The sequence below is a fragment of the Panulirus ornatus genome, chromosome 6 (assembly GCF_036320965.1).
Source record: "Panulirus ornatus isolate Po-2019 chromosome 6, ASM3632096v1, whole genome shotgun sequence".
Taxonomy (NCBI): Eukaryota; Metazoa; Arthropoda; class Malacostraca; order Decapoda; family Palinuridae; genus Panulirus; species Panulirus ornatus.
This window is the reverse complement of record NC_092229.1, coordinates 15574813-15602398: the sequence shown is the minus strand read 5'-3', so window position 1 is coordinate 15602398 and position 27586 is coordinate 15574813. Positions and strand designations below refer to the sequence as shown.

The 27586-nt window shown below is 44.8% G+C and overlaps 1 protein-coding gene across 1 annotated transcript; it reads right to left on the bottom strand.

The window, feature by feature from the left end:
* Positions 1-1554: 1554 nt before the first annotated feature.
* LOC139749086 (ammonium transporter Rh type B-B-like) lies at positions 1555-26668 on the bottom strand. The gene is made up of 9 exons (XM_071662614.1): positions 26281-26668; positions 21528-21711; positions 18846-19012; positions 13645-13776; positions 11478-11622; positions 8531-8687; positions 7301-7434; positions 5716-5891; positions 1555-2866 (listed from the first exon to the last, which is right to left on the bottom strand). Exons 1-9 carry the CDS (start codon positions 26459-26461, stop codon positions 2661-2663), a joined length of 1482 nt encoding a protein of 493 aa, XP_071518715.1. The 5' UTR covers positions 26462-26668; the 3' UTR covers positions 1555-2660.
* Positions 26669-27586: the final 918 nt, after the last annotated feature.

Sequence of the window (27586 nt, the reverse complement as noted above, 5' to 3'; positions counted from 1 at the left end):
GTATTACTGGTCTTACTCTCATTAAGACTAAGCCACCTGACTAATCTTAATGTCTCCCTATGTACTCCTTATTCTTATCCATCTCAATTTGTTTTTTATCTTCATTTTAACACTTGCTTGCCTTCCTTCTTTCATTGTAAATCATATGTTCATCCTATGAATTATAATATGCATCTTTTGAAAAAGCCAGTTTTCGTCCTTGAAAACTCTTTCATTGTTTCTTTCCAAGGGTGGCTCTCGTTGAGCTAATGAGTTATCCCCATAGATCTTCATTCTGCTAAGGTTTATACCTCTTACCCTTTACAAACCACCCAAACAGCAGTTAAGTCAATATCTCTTTCCAGAACTCCCTTCCAATCATCAGCCACCTCCCAGCAATGATATTGCACAGGATGTAGGCATCATCACTGTTACTTGACTAGAAAGATAACATTGGAGGAAGAATCAGGAGGGTACAGGAAACAATGAGATGAGTGTTCCTCAGACATGGTAGTTTTTTGATAGTGGAGGATATTTAGTTTTTAAGAAATAGACAGGGAGATTGATTCTCATGGAGATAAAGAGTCATGGAGATACAAGTTCTTTGTGTATAGTTAAGTTTATGTGTCATCGTACATATCATCATGTAACTGAACAAGAATCATAGAGATTGGAATAGCTGTATTTCTAGATCTTTTGTCTAGCAGCTTGGAAATTGAAAATACAGGTTCAGCATCCCTAATTTGAAAATCCAAAATGCTTCAAAATTCAAAACTCTTTGAACGACACCATGATGTTAAAAGTGGAAAATTTTACATCTAAACACATTATTTTTCCATTGTATTAATGGTATTTCATATCTTTTTACTGTTAGATATGTGTGAATGAGTGTAAGAAAATGATTGTTTATCAGTAGCATATAAATGCAGGAGTCAGGAACGAAGGTGATGCAAAACAACCACAGATTGTTCATATGGGTGGCTGAGGTTGTGACACCTTAGTTTTCTTACACAGACTTTGTTTCATGCACAGAGTAATAAGAGATATTTTATAAATTACCCTCAGGTTATGTGTATAAGGTGTATATGAAACATAAGTGGATTTTGTGTTTAGGTTGGGTCCTATCCCCAAGATGTCTCATTATGAATTTTCCAAAATCCGAAACACTTCTGGTCCCAGGCATTTCAGATATGGGATACTCAACCTGTATTAGCTCTGGGACACCAACTAGAAAATTGATCATGCAATACTTGAGTTTGATGTTGTGTCAAATTAAGACATACAAAGATCAGAGGGGAACTCAAAGTGGTGATGTAATTGTGAAAACTGCACAGAGCCAAACAATTTTGCTAAAAACATGATTTGGGAGATCGAGTTATGAAGCTAAGATACAGATCATTGTTGTGGAAGGTTTTGTGAAATATACATTGGAAAGTTAGATCAAGGGTACCTTGAACTGCAAAGGAAAAGGAAAGTACAGACAAGAGAGAGATATGATGCAATAGAAGATATGTAAAAGCAAAAGAGATAAAAGATGTTTTGTGGAGATAAAGGTGGCACTGCTGGCAGCCAGCATTTGGAGAGTATAAGAGAGCAAGGAAATAAGTATAGGAGGACAAGAAAGGAGAATTCTGAAAAGAATCTTGTAAACAAGGCAGGAGATAATCCAAAATTTTCCCATATATTTACCTAGAATAAATTCTTGGTTATAGGACAGTTAATCAGGCTATGAGATTCAGAGGGAAGAGTAGTAAAGGATGATGTAAAGATATCAGGGGAGCGGAATGACAAGTTCAAAATTTTTAGCGAAAAACACTGTTACCCCAGTACTAGAGATGAAATGGGGATGAGGTATTGTGAAATACTAAAATTGCTTGAAAGACAACCAGACTATTAGAGCCTTGATCCAAAGCTCATGGTGTTACCTGTGTTACTGTATCTCATGTTCAACTTCCCCAAAAGGTGTTGGACAAACACAGCCTAGCTAGAGTGTTGCTTTGCCATCACAGGTAAGCTATAAACTTGTATTTTTCCTCATAAGTATTGAAAGTGAAGGCTCACATGTTAGTGCTTCAGTGAACACAGGTAATTTTGCATGGTAGAAAAAGAAGTTTGTGGGAAATACAGGCAGTCAGTCAGGAATGATATGCAAAATACTCAAGATGTGATTGAGTTGAAGGCTTATATTGTACATCTTTCCTACTTCCTTTTAAGTCTCTGCTCTATAGTAATTCACTCCACAGTAAACAGTTCATCACAGGACATATTGTACATGCTGGCTTCTGAAAGTTAAGGTAGTACATTTTAAGTGCAAGTGGAGTTTACAAGACACAATGTGTGTTAGGGTAGAGGGGAAACAATGAGTTATTTCATAAATTTATGGAATTAAATTAACAGAATTTATTGGATAGGCCTGAGTGTTCTCATCTACTTATTGAATTGAACATCTTAATGATATCTTTCTCTATTAACTTTCATATTAAATCAAACATCAGTATTACATAATCTCTCATTAATACTCTAATTTTAGTACTTTTATTTTTGCCATTCATTACACCATCATTTGCCAATCTTGCTATACCTACAACAATGATATGGTCCTTACATAAATCTCCAGTGCATACTATGCTTGTAACAATGAAAAAGTTTATCATGATTCTATGTAGGTGTAGGTGTTACTTTTACATTCCGTCCTTCACATGGGGCAAGTGATTGCCAGGCTCCCTGTGGCCAACCTGGACACTGAAGAGCTGAGACACTTCCCTGTGTGGTGCCTCCTCCTTTGCCTCTATCAGGTGCTCCTCATCAGGCAGGTCCCACCAAGAGGCGTCGTTGTACAACTGGCTCCGGGTCAAGGGGTTAAATGTTGTGAAGGTTAGAAGAAAGCCTGTAGGGGAGGTCATCACAGCTTTAAGTGGCATGAAAAGTAAAATTATGATTAAAAGTTTAAGTTGACTTCATTCATGAAAGGCTACATAGATCATACACTCCTGCTGTAGACCCACTTTCTCATGGAACCTCTTACCCTCCTCTCTACCTACTCACATGCACGCCTTACTTCCCTGAATATCTTGTATATACACGGATCATATGGAGCATCAAGAATGAGATGAATGGTAAACAAGGAAAATGGATAAGAATAGTGAAACGATTAGTATTTATTAAAAAAAGATGTAAAGCCAGTGAACAATTGTGTTAGTGAGGAGACAGGAGTGGTAGTGCTGCAGAAAGGGGGGCTGAATTAGGTTACGTATCTTGGTGTAGCGGTTAGTGTTCTTAACCATGATGCATTCATGGGGTGCCTAGGGTCGAGTGCCTAGGTTCGAATCCTGGTTATGGTGGTTGGCGCACAGTCAACCCAGCTGTTCATCCATCCCAAGGGGTTGGTCAGTAAGATGGGTACTTGGCTCAGGCTAAAGTATATATATGTACTTGCTTGCCTTCATCCATTCCTGGTGCTACCCTGCCCCATAGGAAACAGCATCGCTACCCCCTGCTTCAGTAAGATAGTGCCAGGAAAAACCAAAAAGGCCACATTTGTTCACACTTAGTCTCTAGCTGTCATGGGTAATGCTCCAAAACCACAGCTCCCTATCCAAATCCAGGCATTAATGGGATGGCCTTGATTAGGGCCTCAGCTGCCCATGCCATCTCAGCTAACATAAGAAATGAATATGAATGAGGGCTCCAGCCAGTAGGGAGGGCCAACTTAAATTTCCAGAAAAAAAGATGTGGAAATAGAACTTGGAAGTAATTCATAAACATGAAGAAATGGTACAGAAGTTGAGTGAGGATGTAACCTAAGAATGGAGGTGGATGAATGGCTTGATAGGTCCAGGGCTGATTGATCCAAATGGGCCTATGGTTATGTCTGTTCTTAATCATTATCATACATATATGATTCTGAGCCTGAGTATGAAAGCCTAGGCCAGTATATTCAACAAAGAAAGCATATATTATGTATCAAATTTCAAGCGTACATTGTGCTTCCAATAACAGTGTGGTACTAATTAGATTTCTACTTGTATTATATTTTCACATATGAACCATAGATGGTGCAATTACTGAATTTGAGTGGGCCTATGTTGGTTGTTGGGAATTTGTGTTTTTGATGGGACCATGTTGTTTTATAGGCGTATGCATCTTGGTGGGCCTGTGTTCTTTGATGGGACTGGAGTTTGCAGTCCATTCAGCCTCTTGTCTAATTTGCCTCTCTCAGAGAAAGCAACATGATGTCAATAACAGAGCCAGTCATTAAGAGAGTACATTCTTCCCTTAGAAATAAAGGCCAGGCTGTCATACTGAAGGGTCGTACCCTCTTACTGAAGGGTACTACTGTTATGTTGATGTGATTAAGGAAGTATGAAGGAGAGTAGGATACCAAATGTGTAGTTACTGAAAGGACCATGAAGGTTGGTGGGAAACAGGTTAAAGAGGATGCATGTAGTAGTAGAAAAAGGAGTGCTTTGAGTAAGGAAACAGATAGAGGAGGGACGGTAGTAGGACTGGTGGATGACCTGAGAAGCGCCACAAAGGTTGATATAACTGTTAATGAACTGAAGGAGCATGTTATGAGGCTGCGTGAATATAATGACAGCAGCATTAAAAAGTCAAGGAATATGGTAATGAATGTACACAACAAAACAGAAGATATGAGATAGGACCATAAGGTTGCTTAAGCTAGCAAACAACTGGGTCCTGCCAAGTTTCATTAGAACAGTGAAGGAGGAGGGAGAAAGGTACAGGTCACTGACAGTGTTGTTAACTGAATGGGGACTACATTTATTCTAAGGAGGAGTGATTATGGAGGTGTGAAATATGATATAGGAATTACCAAAGTCATTGGACATGGGAAATAAAGCTGAGAGAATTGATGGACAAGAATGAAAATACATAAAGTAATGAGAAGTCAGGAATACATTATAATGGCCTGATGATGGTACAGCAGGCAAGCCATCTCCTATGTACTAAATAATTTTGTAGAATTATCATTGTAGAAAAAAAATGCCATGGTAGGAGTTACATGGGAGTGAGGAAATTATTTAAAAGGAGAAAGAAGTGATAAAATAAAAGAAAAATTTCTACAGTGAGAATGGCCAAACATGGTAGACCTGTGTGATAACATGACTGACAGTGGAGCATATACATTGCAGATGGATTAGTACTAATTGGCAAGGAATTTGATTTAAGGGATTACAGAAGGGAAGCCAATGCACATTATATGTCATAAAAGTGTATGAGGTAAAGCTTAATAAGATGATACATATATTTTTATTACTTCCAAAAGGATACACGGCAGCAAGGAAGGAGAGAGTGGACTCAGGATTTGAGGATTGGTCCTCTGATAAGGGACAACCTAAAGTTTCTGGAGCCGCTGTTGGGTGACATTCTCTCTCAGACATTATAGAACAAGAATATTATGGTAAGATGTGCCAGTGTAATAGTTATGGTTCCTATAATCCCCTTGCTAGATTTGATGAACTGGATGGAATACTTACAGCCAGCACTAGTTTCATTGGCACAGAAGGTAACAGGGTCTGTTCTGTTGGATGATGAAAAAATTCTGATGATGAGATTTTTACTACAGGAAACCCTCCAGGAAATATTGCATTCATATGATGGAAGTGAGACATGGAGGCATAATGTACTGGAACAGATTCTGGAAAACTACACAAACACCTACCCTTAATACCCAACCTGTACACAGCAGAGCCATGTGTCCATGGCTGCACATACCAGCAGTGGTACCTGCCACCAGGGACAGGAGGAGAGTGATGAGGGTAGCCAGGGCTTGGCTCAGGGCCTGCTGGCCAGCAGTCCTGTCCTCTCCTCCAGCTGACACTTCCTCAGCCAGCTCCAGGGTGGCCGACCAGTTTCCAGAGGGTGCCATCAGTGGGTATTGCAGGTACAACCTGACCAACAACAAAAATTTGAGCACAGAAAAGGGAGAAGTATATCTTTAGGTTTTCTAAATTGTATGCCATATAATATGACCTTCCACTCCATTGAAATATTTTGATATGTACTTTTTTAGGAAAAGACAATAAATGTGTCACCAAATGTGGTGAAGTGTCAGGTGTGAGGCAAACTGGACTGGCTGAGTACTAGTGTCCCTATCTGAGTCCTTCTCTTTTGTAAATCATATGTGAGAAAATGTTTGTGTGTTGTGCGCAAGCAAGACTCATGCTGAAGACAGCTGGTGACAAGGGATTAGGAGACAGTCTCTCCACACAGGCTGGAACAAAACCTGACAGCTAAGAGCATGGTCTTTGGGCATATCCCCAAGGGAAACACACATATGGCAATGATGTGATCACCCAGTTCTGCCAAGGCCTCTCACTGGACAATACATAGGGTCCCCACCAGGGCTGTCTGGCAGTGTTATCTTTATAACCTCAGGGTCGTTGTGTTACACAGTATAGTTCCCTTGGGCCTGGTGTCATTAAAACCCCCGGGGTATGATGTCACACATTATAGTACCCTAAGGTCTGATGTTATACTCTGTAACCTAAGGGGTCTGGTGTCACACAATATAATGTACCTCTAGGGTCTGGGGTCTAGTGTCATGCTCTGTAACACCCCCAGGGTCTGATGTCACATAGCATAGGCCCCTGGAGTCTGATGTCATACATTATAACCCCCGGCGCCTGGTGTTACACAGTATAACCCCCTAGGTCTGGTCTCACACAGTATATCCCCCTGAGGTATGCTGTCATACATTATAGCCTTCAGGACCTGATGTCACACAGTATAACCCCCAGTGCTTGGTGTGTCTCATTATAACCCCTAGGTCTGGTGTCATACTGTATAACCCTGGGGCAGATCTGGTGTCATACAGTATAACCGGGGTATGGTGTCACACAGTATAATCCCCGGGGCATTGTCTCACAATATACCCTCTGGGATCTGATGCCTCATAGTATAACCCCGGACTCTGATGCCACACAGTTTAACTCCGAGATATGCCTGTCACAGTATAAACTCCGATGTATGGTGTTAGTTTCATCCTAGGCTTGGTATCACACCCCGGGGTTTGGTGTCGGTTTAACTTCCTGGGCTCTAGTGTCACACACTATAACCCCCCCGGCTCTGGTGTAACAACTTACTTCCTGGGGTCTAGTGTCACACAGTATAACCCCCGGGGTCTGGTGTAACACAGTTTAACCCCCAGGGGTCTGATGTCAGACAATGCAACCCCCTGGGCTGAATGTCACACAGTATAACAACCCCTCCACCCGCCCTCTGAGTCGAGTGTCACACAGTGTAACTGTCGGATTAGGAGTTGGGGAGAGGGGTGGGTGGGTGGGTTAGTGGTACTCACCCTCTACCGTACGTGGTCTCGGAGGCGAAGAGGGCGGCGCCGACGGAGACGAGTGCGGAGAGGATGCCCGGGAGGCCGTGCAGGTTGTGGACGCCGCAGGTGTCGTGGAGACCAGTCCGTTCCAGCAGCCACCCCTGGGGCACCAAGCACCACCCGCGCGTCGGCAACACCATCAAGCACCTCCACAAGCAGGTCGTGAAGCACGTCGCCAAGCAGAACACCAAGCCATTATCACCAGGTCGAAGGGGAGAGAGAAATGGTCATTTAAATCCTTTCCTTCGTGCAGATACTAGAGTGACATTAATGCGGAAATACATTAACGAATAAATGTGTAAGTCAACTTTCACCGTAGCAGGTGTGGCTCAAGTATATGATGCATTCAATACCATGGTTCCCCTTCCTTAAAGGTGAGAATATGGTACGAAGAACATTGTACTTTTGGAGTAGCAAAGATTTGAATACGACCGAAGGGGTCGTGTTGGTTCACCAGTCGCTAGGATGAATGCTGCAAATCCTGGTTCTTATGAAGAGTCAAGAGATAACGTAGGTGGGTGGGATGCATAGTGTGTCTGGTGTGGGTGGCGTCATGTCTGCTGACGGAGACGCCGTAGACGTCGACGCTGACGCAGACGCCGACGTGGATAAGACCTTGGATGTAGACGCGGATACAGACGGTGATGTGGATATCAAGAATAGTTTTTCAATAAAAAATAAAATTCTTAAAGTAAAAAGTTTATATACAACAAATTCATTTTACCATCAGTGTTATGGATTGTATAAAACTGATTTGATTGGCTGTCGGCAGCCGTCTTCCTGATTTTATCCCACTTCACCACGTAACACTTCAGTTTAAAAACTGATTCAAGATTCAATACTGTAAACATGGCGTCTGGTGTGGACTGCGAACCGGGATTTTAGTTAAACAGATTTTTACCTCAACGTCCAAATTTTCGAACCTGGCCTTGAACAAAGGTCTACAGACGAAACAAAATGATTTCATTCTTTAAGGACATTCCTTACCATGACTTGATGTAGTACAGTACCTAAATTGTAATTAATAAAAATATTAATTACTCAACATCTATCATGCAATTATTCACAGATTATTACTAGGTCAATGATCAGTTAGACTTCACACAGCCATTAATCACTTGACCATCCCCGAGGTGTAGCTCAGCTGTACACCATCAGTTGCGTGTAGCTCAGGGTCTGTAGCAGTGAGGGACGCACCTGGAGGTGGGTGTATCCCAGGGTGGAGATGAGGCCTGCCGAGGCCCCCAGGGCGAGGGCTCCCCACGGGTGGATCATGAGGCCTGCCACTGCCCCAACCCCCACACCCCCGGCCAGGGTGGCGTTCTGCACGTGCACCATCGTCCACTTGTTGTCCCTGAGGGGCAGACCATGGTCACTACTCAGACACCCAGCACGGTCGGCCGTGCTGATCATTATTACCTTAATCCTGAGGTCATTGATGAACCCATCAGATCAACACAACCATCATCAACACTGGCAACACAACACAACCATCATCAACACTGGCAACACAACACAACCATCATCAACACTGGCAACACAACACAACCATCACCAACACTGGCAACACAACACAGTCATCATCAACACTGGCAACACAACACAACCATCATCAACACTAGCAACACAACACAGCCATCATCAACACTGGCAACACAACACAGCCATCACTGCAACACAACACAACCATCATCAACACTGGCAACACAACACAGCCATCATCAACACTGGCAACACAACACAGCCATCATCAACACTGGCAACACAACACAGCCATCACCAACACTGGCAACACAACACAGCCATCATCACCACAGGCAAGACAACACAATCATCACCAACACTGGCAACACAACACAACCATCATCAACACTGGCAACACAACACAACCATCATCAACACTGGCAACACAACACAACCATGATCAACACTGGCAACACAACACAACCATCACCAACACTGGCAACACAACACAGCCATCATCAACACTGGCAACACAACACAACCATCACCAACACTGGCAACACAACACAGCCATCATCAACACTGGCAACAACACAGCCATCATCAACACTGGCATCACAACACAGCCATCAACACTGGCAACACAACACAACCATCATCAACACTGGCAACACAACACAGCCATCATCAACACTGGCAACACAACACAACCATCATTAACACTGACAGCACAACACAGCCATCATCAACACTGGCAACACAACACAACCATCATCAACACTGGCAACACAACACAGTCATCACCAACACTGGCAACACAACACAGCCATCATCACCACAGGCAAGACAACACAACCATCACCAACACTGGCAACATAACACAGCCATCATCAACACTGGCAACACAACACAACCATCATCAACGCTGGCAACACAACACAACCATCATCAACACTGGCAACACAACACAACCATCATCAACACTGGCAACACAACACAACCATCATCAACACTGGCAACACAACACAGCCATCATCAACACTGGCAACACAACACAACCATCATCAACACTGGCAACACAACACAACCATCACCAACACTGGCAACATAACACAGCCATCATCAACACTGGCAACACAACACAACCATCATCAACACTGGCAACACAACGCAACCATCATCAACACTGGCAACACAACACAACCATCATCAACACTGGCAAGACAACACAGCCATCATCAACACTGGCAACACAACACAGCCATCATCAACACTGGCAACACAACACAACCATCACCAACATTGGCAACACAACACAACCATCATCGACACTGGCAACACAACACAGCCATCATCAACACTGGCAACACAACACAGCCATCATCAACACTGGCAACACAACACAGCCATCACCAGCACTGGCACCACAACACAACCATCATCGACACTGGCAACACAACACAACCATCATCAACACTGGCAACACAACACAACACAACCATCATCACCACTGGCAACACAACACAACCATCATCACCACTGGCAACACAACACAACCATCATCACCACTGGCAACACAACACACCCATCATCACCACTGGCAACACAACACAACCATCATCACCTCAGGCAAGACAACACAACCATCACTCGACACTGGCAACACAACACAACCACATCACACTGCAACACAACACACACAACACACACCACTGGCAACACAACACAACCATCATCACCACTGGCAACACAACACAACCATCATCACCACTGGCAACACAACACAGCCATCATCACCACTGGCAACACAACACAACCATCATCACCTCAGGCAAGACAACACAACCATCACCAACACTGGCAACACAACATAACCATCATCACCACTGGCAACACAACACAACCATCATTACCACTGGCAACACAACACAACACAACCATGATCAACACTGGCAACACAACACAACCATCATTACCACTGGCAACACAATACAACCATCATCACCACCAGCAACACTGTGTGTTCCCAGTGGGGAGTATTTAGCGAGGGTGGCGGGCAGGCATGCAGGCAGGTGGCTCCTACCCTCCGCTGGGGTATGACTGGTAACGTCTGTGGACACAAGACACGTCATAACATCACATTTCACGTGATAATGTTTAGTGACCGATCCCTGGTAGACTACTGTGGTCCCAGACCTGACCGACCCCTGGTAGACTACTGTGGTCCCTGACCTGACCGACCCCTGGTAGACTACTGTGGTCCCAGACCTGACCGACCCCTGGTAGACTACTGTGGTCCCTGGCCTGACCGACCCCTGGTAGACTACTGTGGTCCCTGACCTGACCGACCCCTGGTAGACTACTGTGGTCCCTGACCTGACCGACCCCTGGTAGACTACTGTGGTCCCTGACCTGACCGACTCCTGGTAGACTACTGTGGTCCCTGACCTGACCGACCCCTGGTAGACTACTGTGGTCCCTGGCCTGACCGACCCCTGGTAGACTACTGTGGTCCCTGACCTGACCGACCCCTGGTAGACTACTGTGGTCCCTGACCTGACCGACCCCTGGTAGACTACTGTGGTCCCTGACATGTCCCTCCTCCCTTGCTCAGTCATCACGTGACCCACGACACTTGCTCTCTGGCTTGCCCACCTCACCAGAGGGACGCCACACGTACCGGTGTATCCAGGAGGAGGCGATGAAGGCGGCTATGGTGGAGCCCACGAGTGCCAGGTAGGTGTTGATGACGGCCCGGCCCTGGCCCGGCTCGCTCTCAACCACACTGTTGAATGACGGCCAGTACGCCCACAGGAACAGCGTACCTGAGGATGACACACCTGGTATACCTACACGAAGAGTGAACACACCTGCGGAAGACACACCTGGTATACCCACATGAACAGCGAACACACCTGAGGAAGACACACCTGGTATACCCACATGAATAGTATACACACCTGCGGAAGACACACTTGGTATACCCACATGAATATTATACACACCTGTGGAAGACACGCTTGGTATACCCACATGAACAGTATACACACCTGCGGAAGATACGCTTGGTATACCCACATGAACAGTATACACACCTGCGAAAGACACGCTTGGTATACCTGGTATACCCACATATCTATATATGTCAGGGTTGTGATGACTGTATCATGATGACTGTATGATTGTATCATTATTTTGTTGTTTCAGGTGGAAAAGTTTATGTTTGGTATCTGAGATTATTGATGGCTATTGAGGAAGCTGATCCCCTGAGTGTTGTGAAGTTCTCCACACAGATGAGCCAGAGCGGCCACATCGTACCACTGGTGAGGCCACTGTGGCCCATGATAAGAAGTTAGTGTGGCCATAACGTTGTACTGATATAAACAAGTTACAATTCTCCAGGTAAGTAAATGTTGTGACCATCATTTATGAACATCTGTAGTACCTGTCTAGGTTTAGTAGGCCCAACAGTTTCTCTCCCCTCGGTAACTCCAGTGCTCAGGACGGACACCAGAGGTTCGCCTGAGATCTTGAGTTGCTTCAGTTACATGAAGCTCATCCTACCATCTTTCTCTTCCGTCTGGTTGTGAGGAATGTGACCTGAACCGTTCCCTGGAACCCCGACTCCTGGTTGGCTGGAATCACTCTCCTTCTCCCATCCCCTCGAAGCTCCGAACACAAGGTTTCTGGTTGTTGAATGGAGTTTTCTGATTCGTTATATACCGTGCAAAACGACGGTTCAAATGACCAACATTCTGGTCTGGTTGAAGAACAAAGTCGATTTTACATTAAGGAGAAACGGAGGGAAATGTTGACCAATGGTGTGTCTCCTGAGCCGATCCACAAGACTTCTGTAAGACTGCCATCACGAGCATGAAGGACAAATGAAATAATGTCGTTAACGTGATTGTAGATTACATTGAAAAATTAGACAAGAATTATTTGTCTGCTTTTTTTATTTTATATTTTGCCTGCAAAACCTATTGTGTGAACCTCGTGAAGAAAGAAGCACAGAAGTAGGTCCATCTTGATGGGAGGCGGCCATACATGTATCCTACGTTCAAGTCGTCACCTTGAACGGTGATGGGAATCAGAAGTACCACTGAGGTGTCATACTGGCGTTACCTGCACGTTAACAACAGAGACACAATGAGGCGGGAACACTTCACTGCCGGCAGACCCCTGGAGTCAACAACGAATTGTGTACATTGATGACAGAAGGTGGGTAGGGTGGCTGGTGACCCCATACAGAGTAATGGTGACTGAAGGTGGGTAGGTTGGCTGATGATCTCATACAAAGTAATGGTGACGGGTGGTGTGTAAGGTGGCTGGTGACCCCATAGAAGGGATGGGATGAGCGACGCAGGTTCAAGTCAACACTGACCATGGAAATATTGATAAAAGAGTGAGGACACTGAACTGCGGTAAGGTCAAGAAGTGAGGTGAGGACAATCGTGCTGTCAGCGACTGGCCTCTGGTGGGTCGCCTCCTTCCCCAGCTGTGACCCATGGGGCACTTCCCTCCCTAAGTGTGGCCCCCCATAGGGCGCCTCCTCTCTCAGTTGTACCCCATGGGTCTCCCCTGGAGGGGCAGGACGACCACCGTCTGTGGGAGACGTTGGAAGAAAGGGGGAGAAGAAATACTGATGTATACGACAGGGAAAGATATGGGAAGGCATTCCTTGCTGGACCAGAGGCGGCTGGTCCTCAGGAACGGTCCAGGATGATGGTTGGACCGAGGCTTCAGTTGTCCCAGGTCCTTGTCCACCAGTGTGACCCCAGGGGGTGAGGGAGGGTCCCTGGTCCTAGTGCAGGGGTCAGTATGGGCAAGGCAGGACGAGGACTCACCCAGCATGGAGAACATGTCTGAGGTGTAGGTACTGGCCTCCTGCAGATGATCCTTCACATTCACCCTTCTGGACACCATCCGGGAGAATCCCACGCCGAAGTAGGCGCCGAAGATGTGGACGAAGATGGAACCTAAGACAGAAATTAAGATCATCAGGGGTAAAGACTGAGGGATATATATATATATATATATATATATATATATATATATATATATATATATATATATATATATATATATATATATATATATATATTCCTATGAGTCCACGGGGAAAATGAAGTACGATAAGTTCCTAAGTGCACTTTCGTGTAATAATCACATCATCAAGGGAGTTTACAAGAGAGAAATATAACAGTCAGTTGATGTACAACGAAGAGACGTACCTAGGACGCCATTTGGTATATATATATATATATATATATATATATATATATATATATATATATATATATATATATATATATATATTTTTTTTTTTTTTTATTTTATTTTTTTTTTATTATACTTTGTCGCTGTCTCCCGCGTTTGCGAGGTAGCGCAAGGAAACAGACGAAAGAAATGGCCCAACCCCCCCCATACACATGTATATACATACGTCCACACACGCAAATATACATACCTACACAGCTTTCCATGGTTTACCCCAGACGCTTCACATGCCTTGATTCAATCCACTGACAGCACGTCAACCCCGGTATACCACATCGCTCCAATTCACTCTATTCCTTGCCCTCCTTTCACCCTCCTGCATGTTCAGGCCCCGATCACACAAAATCTTTTTCACTCCATCTTTCCACCTCCAATTTGGTCTCCCTCTTCTCCTCGTTCCCTCCACCTCCGACACATATATCCTCTTGGTCAATCTTTCCTCACTCATTCTCTCCATGTGCCCAAACCACTTCAAAACACCCTCTTCTGCTCTCTCAACCACGCTCTTTTTATTTCCACACATCTCTCTTACCCTTACGTTACTCACTCGATCAAACCACCTCACACCACACACTGTCCTCAAACATCTCATTTCCAGCACATCCATCCTCCTGCGCACAACTCTATCCATAGCCCACGCCTCGCAACCATACAACATTGTTGGAACCACTATTCCTTCAAACATACCCATTTTTGCTTTCCGAATTGTGTACATGATTACAGAAGTGTTAGGTGTGGCCGACCATATCAGCTAATGTCCAAGGTGGGTCGGGTCTTCTCGATCTCATAAAGTATCGTGCAGTCGAGTCGTGTAATGTGGTGAACCATAGAAGTGCTGGGATTTTTCGACGCAGTTCAAGTCAACATGACTAACAATATTGATAATAAGTAAACTTGCTCGTTAACTTAATTACTTGTTCGAGACATCTCCATGTCAGCGACACGGCTTGTGGGTCTCCTTCCCACTTGACCAGTGGGCATCGCTCCCCTAAATTGGCACCCTAGGCGCCTCCTCTCTTGTACCCCAATGGTCTCCCTTGAGGGGCGTCCACAACGTCTTGGGTAACCCTTGAAAACCGGGATGAAGAAAATTATAAAACAGGGAAATAGAGAGGCATCCTTCATTGGACAGAGTGACATGTCCTCATACGTCCAGTATATGGTTACTCGTAAATTTTCCAGGTCTTGTCCACAAGTTGATCCCAGGGTGAGGAGGGTCCTTCCCTAGTGCTCTAGGTCAGTATGGCAATGCTTTAGACCAAGACTACAACATTGGCAGTTATCTAGTTTTAATACGGTTCATGGCCCCTGCAATGATCCTTCACATTCACCTTCTGAGACACCATCCGGAAATCCCCCGAAGTAGCGCAAGAGTTGCCCCGAATAACTAACGAATAATTTAATGTAAATTATATAAATCATATATTTATATATTATTATATAATTTTAAATATATATCTTTTTTTTTTTTTTTTTTTTTTTTTTCATATATTCGCTATTTCCGCGATACAGGTAGCGTTAAGAGTAACTCATTAAGAAGAATTACCACCATCATAATCAGTGTTCCTTCTTTTTGAAATAAATAAACAAAAAAAAAATCGACTGGGGGGATTTCCAGCCTCCCGCTCCCTTCCTTTTGTCCTTCTCGTTACCAAGATTACGTACAGTATTTTTCACCCCTTCCCAGAATATCATATATTTAGATATTATATAATAAATTTAAATATACTTCATATATCACGATCATTTAAGTACGATAAGTTTCTAAGTGCACTTATTTGTTCACTAGTCAGGGAGCTTCATGAAGAATTTAGTTTGATTACAACGAAATAGTATATGAGATTTTATATATATATATATATATATATATATATATATATATATATATATATATATATATATATATATATATATATTTTTTTTTTTTTTTTTTTTTTTTTTCCCACACATATTTGTCATATTCCGCGTCAGCGAGGTAGCGTTGAGAACAGGACTGAGCCTGAGAGGGAAAAAATCCTCACTCCCCCCCCCTTCTCTGTTCCTTCTTTTGGAAAAGTAAAAACTGGAGGGGAGGATTTCCAGCCCCCTTTTCCCTTCCCTTTTAGTCGCCTTCTACGACACGCTCGGAATACGTGGGATGTATTCTTTCTCCCCTATCCCCAGGGAGAGGTAGGGGGAAAAAGAATTCTACCTCCGTATTCCCCGCGTGTCTTAGAAAGCGACTAAAAGGGGCGGGAGCGGGGGCTGGAAACCCTTCCTTCCTGTATGTTCATTTCTAAAAGAGGAAACAGAAGACTATTCAAACGGGGAGTGCTCATTCTCCTCGAAGACTCAGATCGGGGTGTCTGAATGTATGTGGATGTAACCAAGATGAGAAGAAAGGAGAGATAGGTATTATTTTGAGGAAAGGAACTTGGATGTTTTGGTTCTGAGTGAATGGAAGCTCAAGGGTAAAGGGGAAGAGTGGTTTGGAAACGTCTTGGGAGGAAATCCAGGGGTTAGTGAAAGGACAAGAGCTAAGGAAGGAGCAGCACTACTCCTACAGCATGAGCTGTGAGATTGTGTGATAGAGTGTAAGAAAGTAAAACTGAAAGTGGATGGAGAGAGATGGGAGATTATTGGTGCATATGCACCAGGTCATGAGAAGCAGTTGAGTGAGTGTGTCAGCAGTTTTGGTGGACGAGACCAGGTATTAATGATGGGTGATATAAAAGCGAAGGTGAGTAATGTGGCAGTTGAGTGTATAATTAGTGCGCATGGGGTATTCAGTGTCATGAATCGAAATGGTGAGGAGGTTGTGGAGTTGTGTGCTGAAAAAGACTGGTAATTGGGAATACCTGGTTTAAAAAAGAGAGATATACACAAGTACACGTATGTAAGTAGGAGAGATGGTCAACGGACATTATTAGATTACATATTAATAGATAGGCGTGTTAAAGAGAGACTTTTGGATGTTGTTCTGAGAGGGGCAGCTGGTGGGATGTCTGATCACTATCTTGTGGAGGCGAGGGTGAAGATTTGTGGAAGTTTTCGAAGAAGAGGAGGGAATGTTGGGGAGAAGAGAGTCGTGAGAGTGAGTGAGCTTGGAAAGGCGAGATTGAGCGTAGAATGGCAAAAGGTGAGAGTAAATGAAGTGAGGGGAGTGGGTGAGGAATGGGAGGTATTAAGGGAAGCAAGAGATGCACGTGGCATGCTAAAAGGTCGAAGATGGGCAGATTATCAAGGATAGTGAGTGGTGGAATGAATAAGTAAAGTTGCTAGTGAAAGAGAAATGAGAGGCGTTTGAGTGGTACAGGGAAGGAGTGTAAATGACCGGGATATATATAAAAGAAAGCAGCAGGATTTCAAGAGGAAGGTGCAAGGGTTGAAAAAGAAGGCAAATGATAGATGGGATGAGAGAGTATCGTTTAACTTCAGGGGAAATAACAAAATGTTTTGGAAGGGAGGTAATGTACGAAAGACACGAGAACAAATGGAAACTTTGATGTAGAGGGCGAAAGGGGAAGTGAGAACAGGTATTGATTAAGTATTTATGTATGTGACCGTGCATATATGCATTATATATATGTATGTATGAGAGCGGATGTGCCTTCGTCTGTTTCCTGGCGCTAACACGCGAACACGGAAAATGGCGATCGAATTGATAGATAGATTGGGGCAAATATGCAGTCTGAGGGAGATGTAGTAGATGAGGAGGCCTGGGAAATGTCAGTTGTTGTTTGCTGATGACACAGCGCTGATGGCTGATTCGAGTGAGAAACTGCAGAAGTTGGTGACTGAGTTTAGGAAAGTGTGTGAAAGGAGAAAGTTGAGTGTAAATGTGAATAAAAGCAGGGGAGAGGGACAGGTTGATTAGGTTGCGAGCATGACAGAAAAAATTGCTGAAGTGAAGTGTTTTTTAGACACCTGGGAGTAGATATGGCAGCAAATGAAACCATAGAATCGGAAGTGGGTCTTAGGGTAGTTGAGGGGGCAATGGTTCTGCGAGCACCGATGAATGTGTGGAATGAAAAGACAAAAATGGGTGTATTTGAAGTTATAGTAGTCCCAACAATGTTGTATGGATGCGAGGCATAGGATATAGATGAGGATATGCGGAGGAGGGTGGATGCTTTGGAAATTAAATATCTGTGGACAATATGTGGAATGAGGTGGTTTGATCGAGTAAGTAATGAAAGGGTAAGAGAGATGTGTGGTAATGAAAAGAGTGTGGTTGAGAGAGCAGAAGAGGGTGTATTGAAATGGTTTGGTCACATGGAAAGAATGAGTGAGGAAAGATTGACAAAGAGGATATGTATGTCAGAGGTGGAGGGAACAAGGAGAACAGAGAGACCAAATTTGCGGTGGAAGGATGGAGTGTAAGAGATTTTGAGTGATCGGGGCCTTAACATGCAGGAGGGTGAAAGACGTGCACGGGATGAAGAGCGAATTGGAACGATGTGGTATATAGGGGGGTCACCGTGTTGTCAGTGCATTGAACCAGGACATGTGAAGCGTCAGGGGTAAACCTTGGGAAGGTCTGTAGGGCCTGGTTGTGGTTAGGTGGCTGTAGTTTCTGTGCATTATATATAACAGCTAAAGAACGGATGTAAGCGAATGTGGCCTCTCCTCGTTTTTTCCTGTTGCTACCTCACTAACGCAGGGAAACAGCGATCAATATATATATATATATATATATATATATATATATATATATATATATATATATATATATATATATATATATATATATACAAATAAAGACAGATAGATAGACAGAGGGGTTTACCGCCACGGTCGACGGCGCCCAGGAGACGTGCTCCGATGAGGAGGTTCAGGTGGTAGACGGGCACCTCCAGCAGCACCATCAGAAGCAGCTGTGTGGGCGAGGTATTGCCCAGCACCGCCCCCAGCGAGATGAGCACAGCCGCACACGTGAAATCCGCTTCCAGCAGGCTTGTAGGCGTGTTAGGGTAAGGCACGGGTGTTAGTGGCGTCTGAACTCATAGTAGGTGGTAAGGTTATGTAGGCACTCGTTCACGTAGTTTACCTCACACACACACACACACACACACACACACACACACACACACACACACACACACTAGTTGCAGATTTCTGTGTATACATGCACAGATACATAGAAGGGTTGACACTCACAAACATCAGGGCACATATTGCCCCGTCAATAATAAGATGAGGAGGAAGAAAGATCATGGAAGGCGTTGAAGTTGTTAGACAAGACATGAGTAAATGATTGATGACTGTAAAGCTAAATCTCCTGAGGTGATCAAGGAGTATCCAGCTATACTATGCTGAGTATTTAAGATGTGTGCATCAACTCGCTCAAAGGATCCGTGTCAGGGGATCCGTGTCAGAAAGAGCATGTCGTGCTCACTATCAAGAAGGTAGACAGGGGAAAAAACGACTCAGATGTAGGTTAGTACTGCGAGCTAGCGCGCCCTGGATACGATGGAAAAGATGAACAAAGAGCAAATACACGAGTATTTGCCAATAAAAAGTTAGAGTGGGTTTAGAGGCTGTATACATAATTTTGTAAACACCTCTGACAGCGCTAACATTGATCCTGGAGAGGAGAGATGGCTGGATGAAGCGTGTGGTTTTGGCTGACCAGCCGTTTAACACTGTACCCTACCTACAGGAGGTTAGTAAAGAGAGTGTAGGTAAGCGTAAAAGGGACTCCCTTCTGTCGATGTAAGAAAACTGGATCAGAAGGGAACGTGATGAACACCAGTACGAGAGGTGTCTTTTCAAAGTGAGCTACAGTGATGTACCGCAGGCTTCACTCTTGGGTCCAATGTTATTTCTATTTCATATGAACAACTCAGAAGGACCTGGACTGTGCCTGAATATTTGTGGTTGACGCTGAAATCATGAAGAAGTGAGGTGGGTGTGGTGGCGTCACAACCCACAGTGGGAGCGTCACAACCCACAGTGGGAGCGTTATGTCCCACAATGGGAGCGTCACAACCCACGGTAGGAGCGTCACAACTCACGGTGGGAGCGTCACAACCCATACTCGGAGCGTCACAACTCACGATGGGAGCGTCACAACCCACAGTGGGAGCGTTACAACCCACAGTGGGAGCGTCACAACCCACAGTGGGAGCGTCACAACCCACAGTGGGAGCGTCACAACCCACGGTGGGAGCGTCACAACCCACAGTGGGAGCGTCATAACCCACAGTGGGAGCGTCATAACCCACAGTGGGAGCGTCACAACCCACGGTGGGAGCGTCACAACCCACAGTGGGAGCGTCACAACCCACAGTGGGAGCGTCATAACCCACAGTGGGAGCGTCACAACCCACAGTGGGAGCGTCATAACCCACAGTGGGAGCGTCATAACCCACAGTGGGAGCGTCACAACCCACGGTGGGAGCGTCACAACCCACAGTGGGAGCGTCACAACCCACGATGGGAACGTCACATAACCCACAGTGGGAGCGTCACAACCCACAGTGGCAGTGTCACAACCCACAGTGGGAGCGTCACAACCCACAGTGGGAGCGTCACAACCCACAGTGGGAGCGTCACAACCCACTATATGAGCTACACAAGCTGCAGTTCTGACCAGGTTGATCATGGCTGATGAAAAGTAACAGGTTCAACTGATGAAGATGAGGGAGTGACATGAGGCCTAAATATGAGAAGTATTTCATATAACAAATTACCGGAATCTGGCTATAGACGAGTGTTAGGTGTTGACAGGAGTACAATATGTAGCGTCTTTCCAAGATCAAAGAGCGATTAATCATGATGGTAAATCATTTATGACCCGATATCGAAAACCACTTATTATTTTTCATTTGGATAAGGTATGGTTCAGTCAACTATAGGTGGTATATATATATATATATATATATATATATATATATATATATATATATATATATATATATATATATATATCAAACGGAGATTAGAGTATCCATCACCAGTTTATTGACACCACTTGGGGAACGTTAGAGGTCTGCTGGAGGAGGAGGCCCGCACTCTACCTGAAGAAGAACTTTACGTAGCCTAGCATCCCTGGAGAGACTGTATACACCAGTCACACTCGTAAAAGTTAGGAGGACGACATCATCAGTGTGACGCCATAGATATTTCTCTTTAGCTGACTATCCTCAGGGAAACTGTGTTACTGTGTGTGTGTGTGTCTCTGTGATGCAGCTGGAGGACATATATGAATATATAAATCGCATGAAAACACTGTTTCATACACTATCAAACGACTATGATACGTGGCCCTCACTAGATGAATAATATGGTACTCACCAAACAGATCATGTTACCATCACTAGGCAAATTATACTCACTAGGCAAACCACATTGCCCTGAACGAATCATATCCTAAGTCGTATATCTTCAGTGTAGTATATTCCATGTAGATATATGGTCTTAAGCATATGCGTTCACTGTAGTATACTCCGTGGAGACATGGCCTCACCTGAGTATGTTCAAGGTGATGAAGCCTCCCTTGGCTTTAAAGAGTCCGTCGACGAGGAGGCCGAGCTGGAGGGCGAGGGCGGTGAGGAGGAAGTTGAGGCCGAGGGCCGAGTGTCCGTACCTCCTGAGGAAGGTCATCAGGAAGCCAAACCCCACCAGCAGCATCACCTGCACGTCCTGGAACACTGAACACCAGGTGTGGACTGTGACAGGTGTAGACTGTGGCAGGTGTAGGGAGGCACGGGTCAATATGGCAGGTATGAGGAGGCATGGGTCAATGTGGCAGGTATGGGGAGGCATGGGTCAATGTGGCAGGTGTGGGGAGGGAACGGGTCAATGTGGCAGGTGTGGGGAAAGCTCACCAGGTGTAGGTGTGGGGTGACACTTTAAGTGTGGGGAGAGGTCCCTAGGTGCAGGGTGAGACTGTAGGTGTGGGGAGGCGTTAACATCCGTGAAGGATGAGCAAGTGTCGCTAGAGTTTAGCGAGTATAGGGGGACGGTAGCAGGTGTAGCAGGAGCCTTCGTGGTACCAGATCAGCAAGGTCTGGGACCAGGGCCAGCTCGGGACTAAGGGCAGCCCGGGATCATGAGCGGGGTGGGAGCAAGGGCAGCCCGGGACCACGGGCGAGATGGGACGAAAGGCAACGCAGGATCAGATGGGAGCTGGGACTTAGGGTAGCCCGAGTGGAGTGGGAGGGTTGATAGAAAGTAGCAGTGGGGCGCGGGAAGGAGAGGACAAATGGAATGATAGACTCTAACTGTATTAATGTGATTGTAATCCACTGATATGAATACAGTGTTGATATAGATATACGTTCACTTTTATAATGCAGTTCATGTTGTCATACCACTGTCAGTCTGGTGGAGTCATGTTGTCATACCACTGTCAGTCTGGTGTGGTCATGTTGTCATACCACTGTCAGTCTGGTGTGGTCATGTTGTCATACCATTGTCAGTCTGGTGTGGTCATGTTGTCATACCATTGTCAGTCTGGTGTGGTCATGTTGTCATACCACTGTCAGTCTGGTGTGGTCATGTTGTCATACCACTGTCAGTCTGGTGTGGTCATGTTGTCATACCATTGTCAGTCTGGTGTGGTCATGTTGTCATACCATTCTCAGTCTGGTGTGGTCATGTTGTTATACCATTGTCAGTCTGGTGTGGTCATGTTGTTATACCATTGTCAGTCTGGTGTGGTCATGTTGCATACCATTGTCAGTCTGGTGTGGTCATGTTGTCAAACCACTGTCAGTCTGGTGTAGTCATGTTGTCATACCAATGTCAGTCTGGTGTGGTCATGTTGTCATACCATTGTCAGTCTGGTGTAGTCATGTTGTCATACCACTGTCAGTCTGGTGTGGTCATGTTGTCATACCACTGTCAGTCTGGTCTGGTCATGTTGTCATACCTCTGTCAGTCTGGTGTGGTCATGTTGTCATACCATTGTCAGTCTGGTGTGGTCATGTTGTCATACCACTGTCAGTCTGGTGTGGTCATGTTGTCATACCACTGTCAGTCTAGTGTGGTCATGTTGTCATACCATTGTCAGTCTGGTGTGGTCATGTTGTCATACCATTGTCAGTCTGGTGTAGTCATGTTGTCATACCACTGTCAGTCTGGTGTGGTCATGTTGTCATACCACTGTCAGTCTGGTCTGGTCATGTTGTCATACCACTGTCAGTCTGGTGTAGTCATGTTGTCATACCACTGTCAGTCTGGTGTGGTCATGTTGTCATACCATTGTCAGTCTGGTGTGGTCATGTTGTCATACCATTGTCAGTCTGGTGTAGTCATGTTGTCATACCACTGTCAGTCTGGTGTAGTCATGTTGTCATACCACTGTCAGTCTGGTGTAGTCATATTGTCATACCACTGTCAGTCTGGTGTGGTCATGTTGTCATACCACTGTCAGTCTGGTGTAGTCATGTTGTCATACCACTGTCAGTCTGGTGTAGTCATGTTGTCATACCACTGTCAGTCTGGTGTGGTCATGTTGTTATACCATTGTCAGTCTGGTGTAGTCATGTTGTCATACCATTGTCAGTCTGGTGTGGTCATGTTGTCATACCATTGTCAGTCTGGTGTAGTCATGTTGTCATACCACTGTCAGTCTGGTGTAGTCATGTTGTCATACCACTGTCAGTCTGGTGTAGTCATGTTGTCATACCACTGTCAGTCTGGTGTAGTCATGTTGTCATACCACTGTCAGTCTGGTGTAGTCATGCTGCTATACAACAGTCAGTCAGGGTGTAGAGGCCTCAGGTTAGGCATGAACGCTCAAAAAGAAGAAAAGAAAATGATAAAGATATTTTTCATAATGGGATTTGTATAACTACAACACATTTCTGAAGATGACACTTGAAGAGACGGTTCTTTCTGGGGACGTCACCCAGACAATTAGGCAGCAGTGGTCAACAACCAGTATCAGCAGCAGTGGTCAACAACCAGTATCATCAGTGGTCAACAACCAGTATCATCAGTGGTCAACAACCAGTATCAGCAGTGGTCAACAACCAGTATCATCAGTGGTCAACAACCAGTATCATCAGTGGTCAACAACCAGTATCATCAGTGGTCAACAACCAATATCATCAGTGGTCAACAACCAGTATCATCAGTGGTCAACAACCAATATCATCAGTGGTCAACAACCAGTATCAGCAGTGGTCAACAACCAGTATCATCAGTGGTCAACAACCAATATCATCAGTGGTCAACAACCAGTATCAGCAGCAGTGGTCAACAACCAGTATCAGCAGTGGTCAACAACCAGTATCATCAGTGGTCAACAACCAGTATCATCAGTGGTCAACAACCAGTATCATCAGTGGTCAACAACCAGTATCATCAGTGGTCAACAACCAGTATCAGCAGTGGTCAACAACCAGTATCAGCAGTGGTCAACAACCAATATCATCAGTGGTCAACAACCAGTATCAGCAGCAGTGGTCAACAACCAGTATCAGCAGTGGTCAACAACCAATATCATCAGTGGTCAACAACCAGTATCATCAGTGGTCAACAACCAATATCATCATTGGTCAACAACCAGTATCAGCAGCAGTGGTCAACAACCAGTATCAGCAGTGGTCAACAACCAGTATCATCAGTGGTCAACAACCAGTATCATCAGTGGTCAACAACCAATATCATCAGTGGTCAACAACCAGTATCAGCAGCAGTGGTCAACAACCAGTATCAGCAGTGGTCAACAACCAGTATCAGCAGTGGTCAACAACCAGTATCAGCAGCAGTGGTCAACAACCAGTATCATCAGTGGTCAACAACCAGTATCAGCAGTGGTCAACAACCAGTATCAGCAGTGGTCAACAACCAGTATCATCAGTGGTCAACAACCAGTATCAGCAGTGGTCAACAACCAGTATCAGCACTGGTCAACAACCAGTATCAGCAGTGGGCAGGCAGCCGGGTGTGTCGTACACCTGGCGTGCCACCGACCGGGTCAGAGCAGTCAACAGAAGCCGCTGTCGAGGCAGAAAAACCCCCGAGTGCTGGAAGGCATGCAAGTGCTGGAATGAAGGTCGATATGGTGCCTTAGTGTTACCTTGCATTCATGGTCGTCTCAATGTGAGCTACTGCTCAGAGAAACATTTTATTCGGGTTAAGAATACGAGAATATTCCTTCCAGCTTACTTTTTCCAGTGACATTACATCATTCTTACTGGTTTCTATACCCATGAAGTGGAATTGTGGCCGCTTAAGTGAGAGCGTCTGTAAAGAAGACATTGTTCCTTCTAAAAGGACCGACATAATGCGGGTAAAATATGTCCTCATCAAAGGCTATCGTGGATGAAAGGCACAGAGCGAGTGAAGAAGGTGGAAATTAACTAGGTAGGGCTCCGCAGGTGTGTGTGTGTGTGTGTGTGTGTGTGTGTGTGTAGACCTGACTCAAAGGTTGGAAAGTTATAGAAAGAGGAAAAGAAGAGAGGAGGAATAAAACGTTTCCCATCTTGGCTGTTCAAGGGAAAAGAAAGGAGATATCATAACGGTTACTCCTCGAGTAGCCGGTCGCCACACACACAAACTTTTGGAAGAAGCAATCATGTGCGTAACTCAGGTTCGATCCTTGGGAATAGAAACACATGGAGGAAACCCACGAAAATAGCCAACATAACACGAGAGAGAGAGAGAGAGAGAGAGAGAGAGAGAGAGAGAGAGAGAGAGAGAGAGAGAGAGAGAGAGAGAGAGAGCAATATCAAGGCGTAAAGAAGAAAAGTTTGGCTAGAGATAATTCCAGGACAGTTGATGCAACGGAAGGCAACAGCCGGCAGCTGATGTTGTCATCAACAACCAGCAGCAGCAGCGGTAGTCAACAACCAGCAGTAGTGGTCAGCCAGTAATACAAGTGTAGTTAACAAGGGTTAGTAATACTGCTGAAGTAAAAGCTCTTGAATGTTTTATGAGAATTTGCTACTGAATACTTTTTTTCTTGCATTCTTTCCCTTTCTCGGTCAAAGTTGATAGTCAGATCTGGCGTTACAGCGTCACTTCTGTGCAGATTTGTTTCTCGAAAAGTATATTGTAACAAGAAAGTTGCGATGAAAGTTTGGCTGAAGATGATGGGGTGGGGTTGACAAGTGCCACCCGATATGGATTCTTTCTGAAGAGTTGTGGGTTGTAGGGTTAAAGTGTAAGGGTTGTAGGGGAAGAGTTGTAGAGGGTAGGGAGAGAGAGAGAGAGAGAGGTCTTAAAAGTTATTAGATTAAAAGCCGTCGGGCGACATAGGTACGTACTGGTATAGTAAGCTGAGAGGCTGGGCGTGGAGTGGCCGTGGTGGCGGGTGTGGTTCCACTTGCTGCCTTCGTAGAACGTATCGTACCGGACATAACCCATGAACAGCAACATAACTACAATCTGCAACAGTGTGGCATAGACGACGAACCATCCCACTCGACGCACCAGTTGACCCATCATGATCTGTGGAAGACAGACAAGGTCACTGAGGACTGACCCCAGTCAAGGTCAAAGTCTGATCCCATGTTCGTGGGATCTCAAGACTGTGGGTCAGAGATCAGTGGGGATCACAGGGTAAGATAATCTCATAGGATTAGCCTGCGTCACGGGATTAACCAAGGTCACGGGGTCAGTCATAAGCACAGTCTGACCTTCGATCATGGGATCAGGCAGGATCATATAGCCAGTGGGTCAGCAGGAGTCTCAGGGACATGAGGTCATCCCAGTTCAGGGACTCAGCCAGAGATAAAGTGAAGTGGGGTTAAATACAGATGCGTCATCAGTAACAGTCAGGGGTCAGTTAGGATAACGAGGTCATAACGAGAATGAATTCATTGTTAGGTGGTCATTTTATCTTCATAACATTATATCTGGTCAATGTGTCTCTCTATTTAGGTGGAGAATGTTTTGAACGATATATTATCAAAACTATTTGATATTTTGAACACTTCTATCACGTCGCCTCGGAGTCTACGTGGTTTTAGAGAGAACAATTTTCAGTCTCAAGGCTTATCTCTAAGTGAAGGGATGAGTTTAGTTGCTCCTCTTTGATTCACTCAAGTTTCCACTTATCATTGACCAGGTTTGATGACCAGAAATGAATGGTTTACTCTGACTGAGGTTTAACCAGGTCATTGCAAAGCTTGAGTCCGTATCGTATCTTATGTTCGGTTGTTTACTTTTCTAGTTATGACAGTTAACATCTTATTGACTTTATTATTTGCAGCTGAACATTGCTTGCCTTGTTCTTTTTACGCTGGAGGCTCCATTAACAGAAAAAAGTCGACATCGAGGCCATGCCTTATTTATAATGAAGAGAGATTGATTATATGAAGAAAGAAGACATGGGAAAATATTTACGAACTTTGGAGGAAATGAAAAACCTTTCTTTAAAAATGTTCGAAGTTATAGTCACTGGGAAGGAAATGAGATGGCATATAGGTCCAAAGCCTCGAGGTGGAGGGAAAGAAACAGTTATCAAAACGGCCCACCCTTGAGTTGCCAACGGCCACACAGTATTCATATGACGCAGCAGCTTCCCGAGTATTGCGTGGTCTAGTTGATGGTGGGGGACACACAATCAGC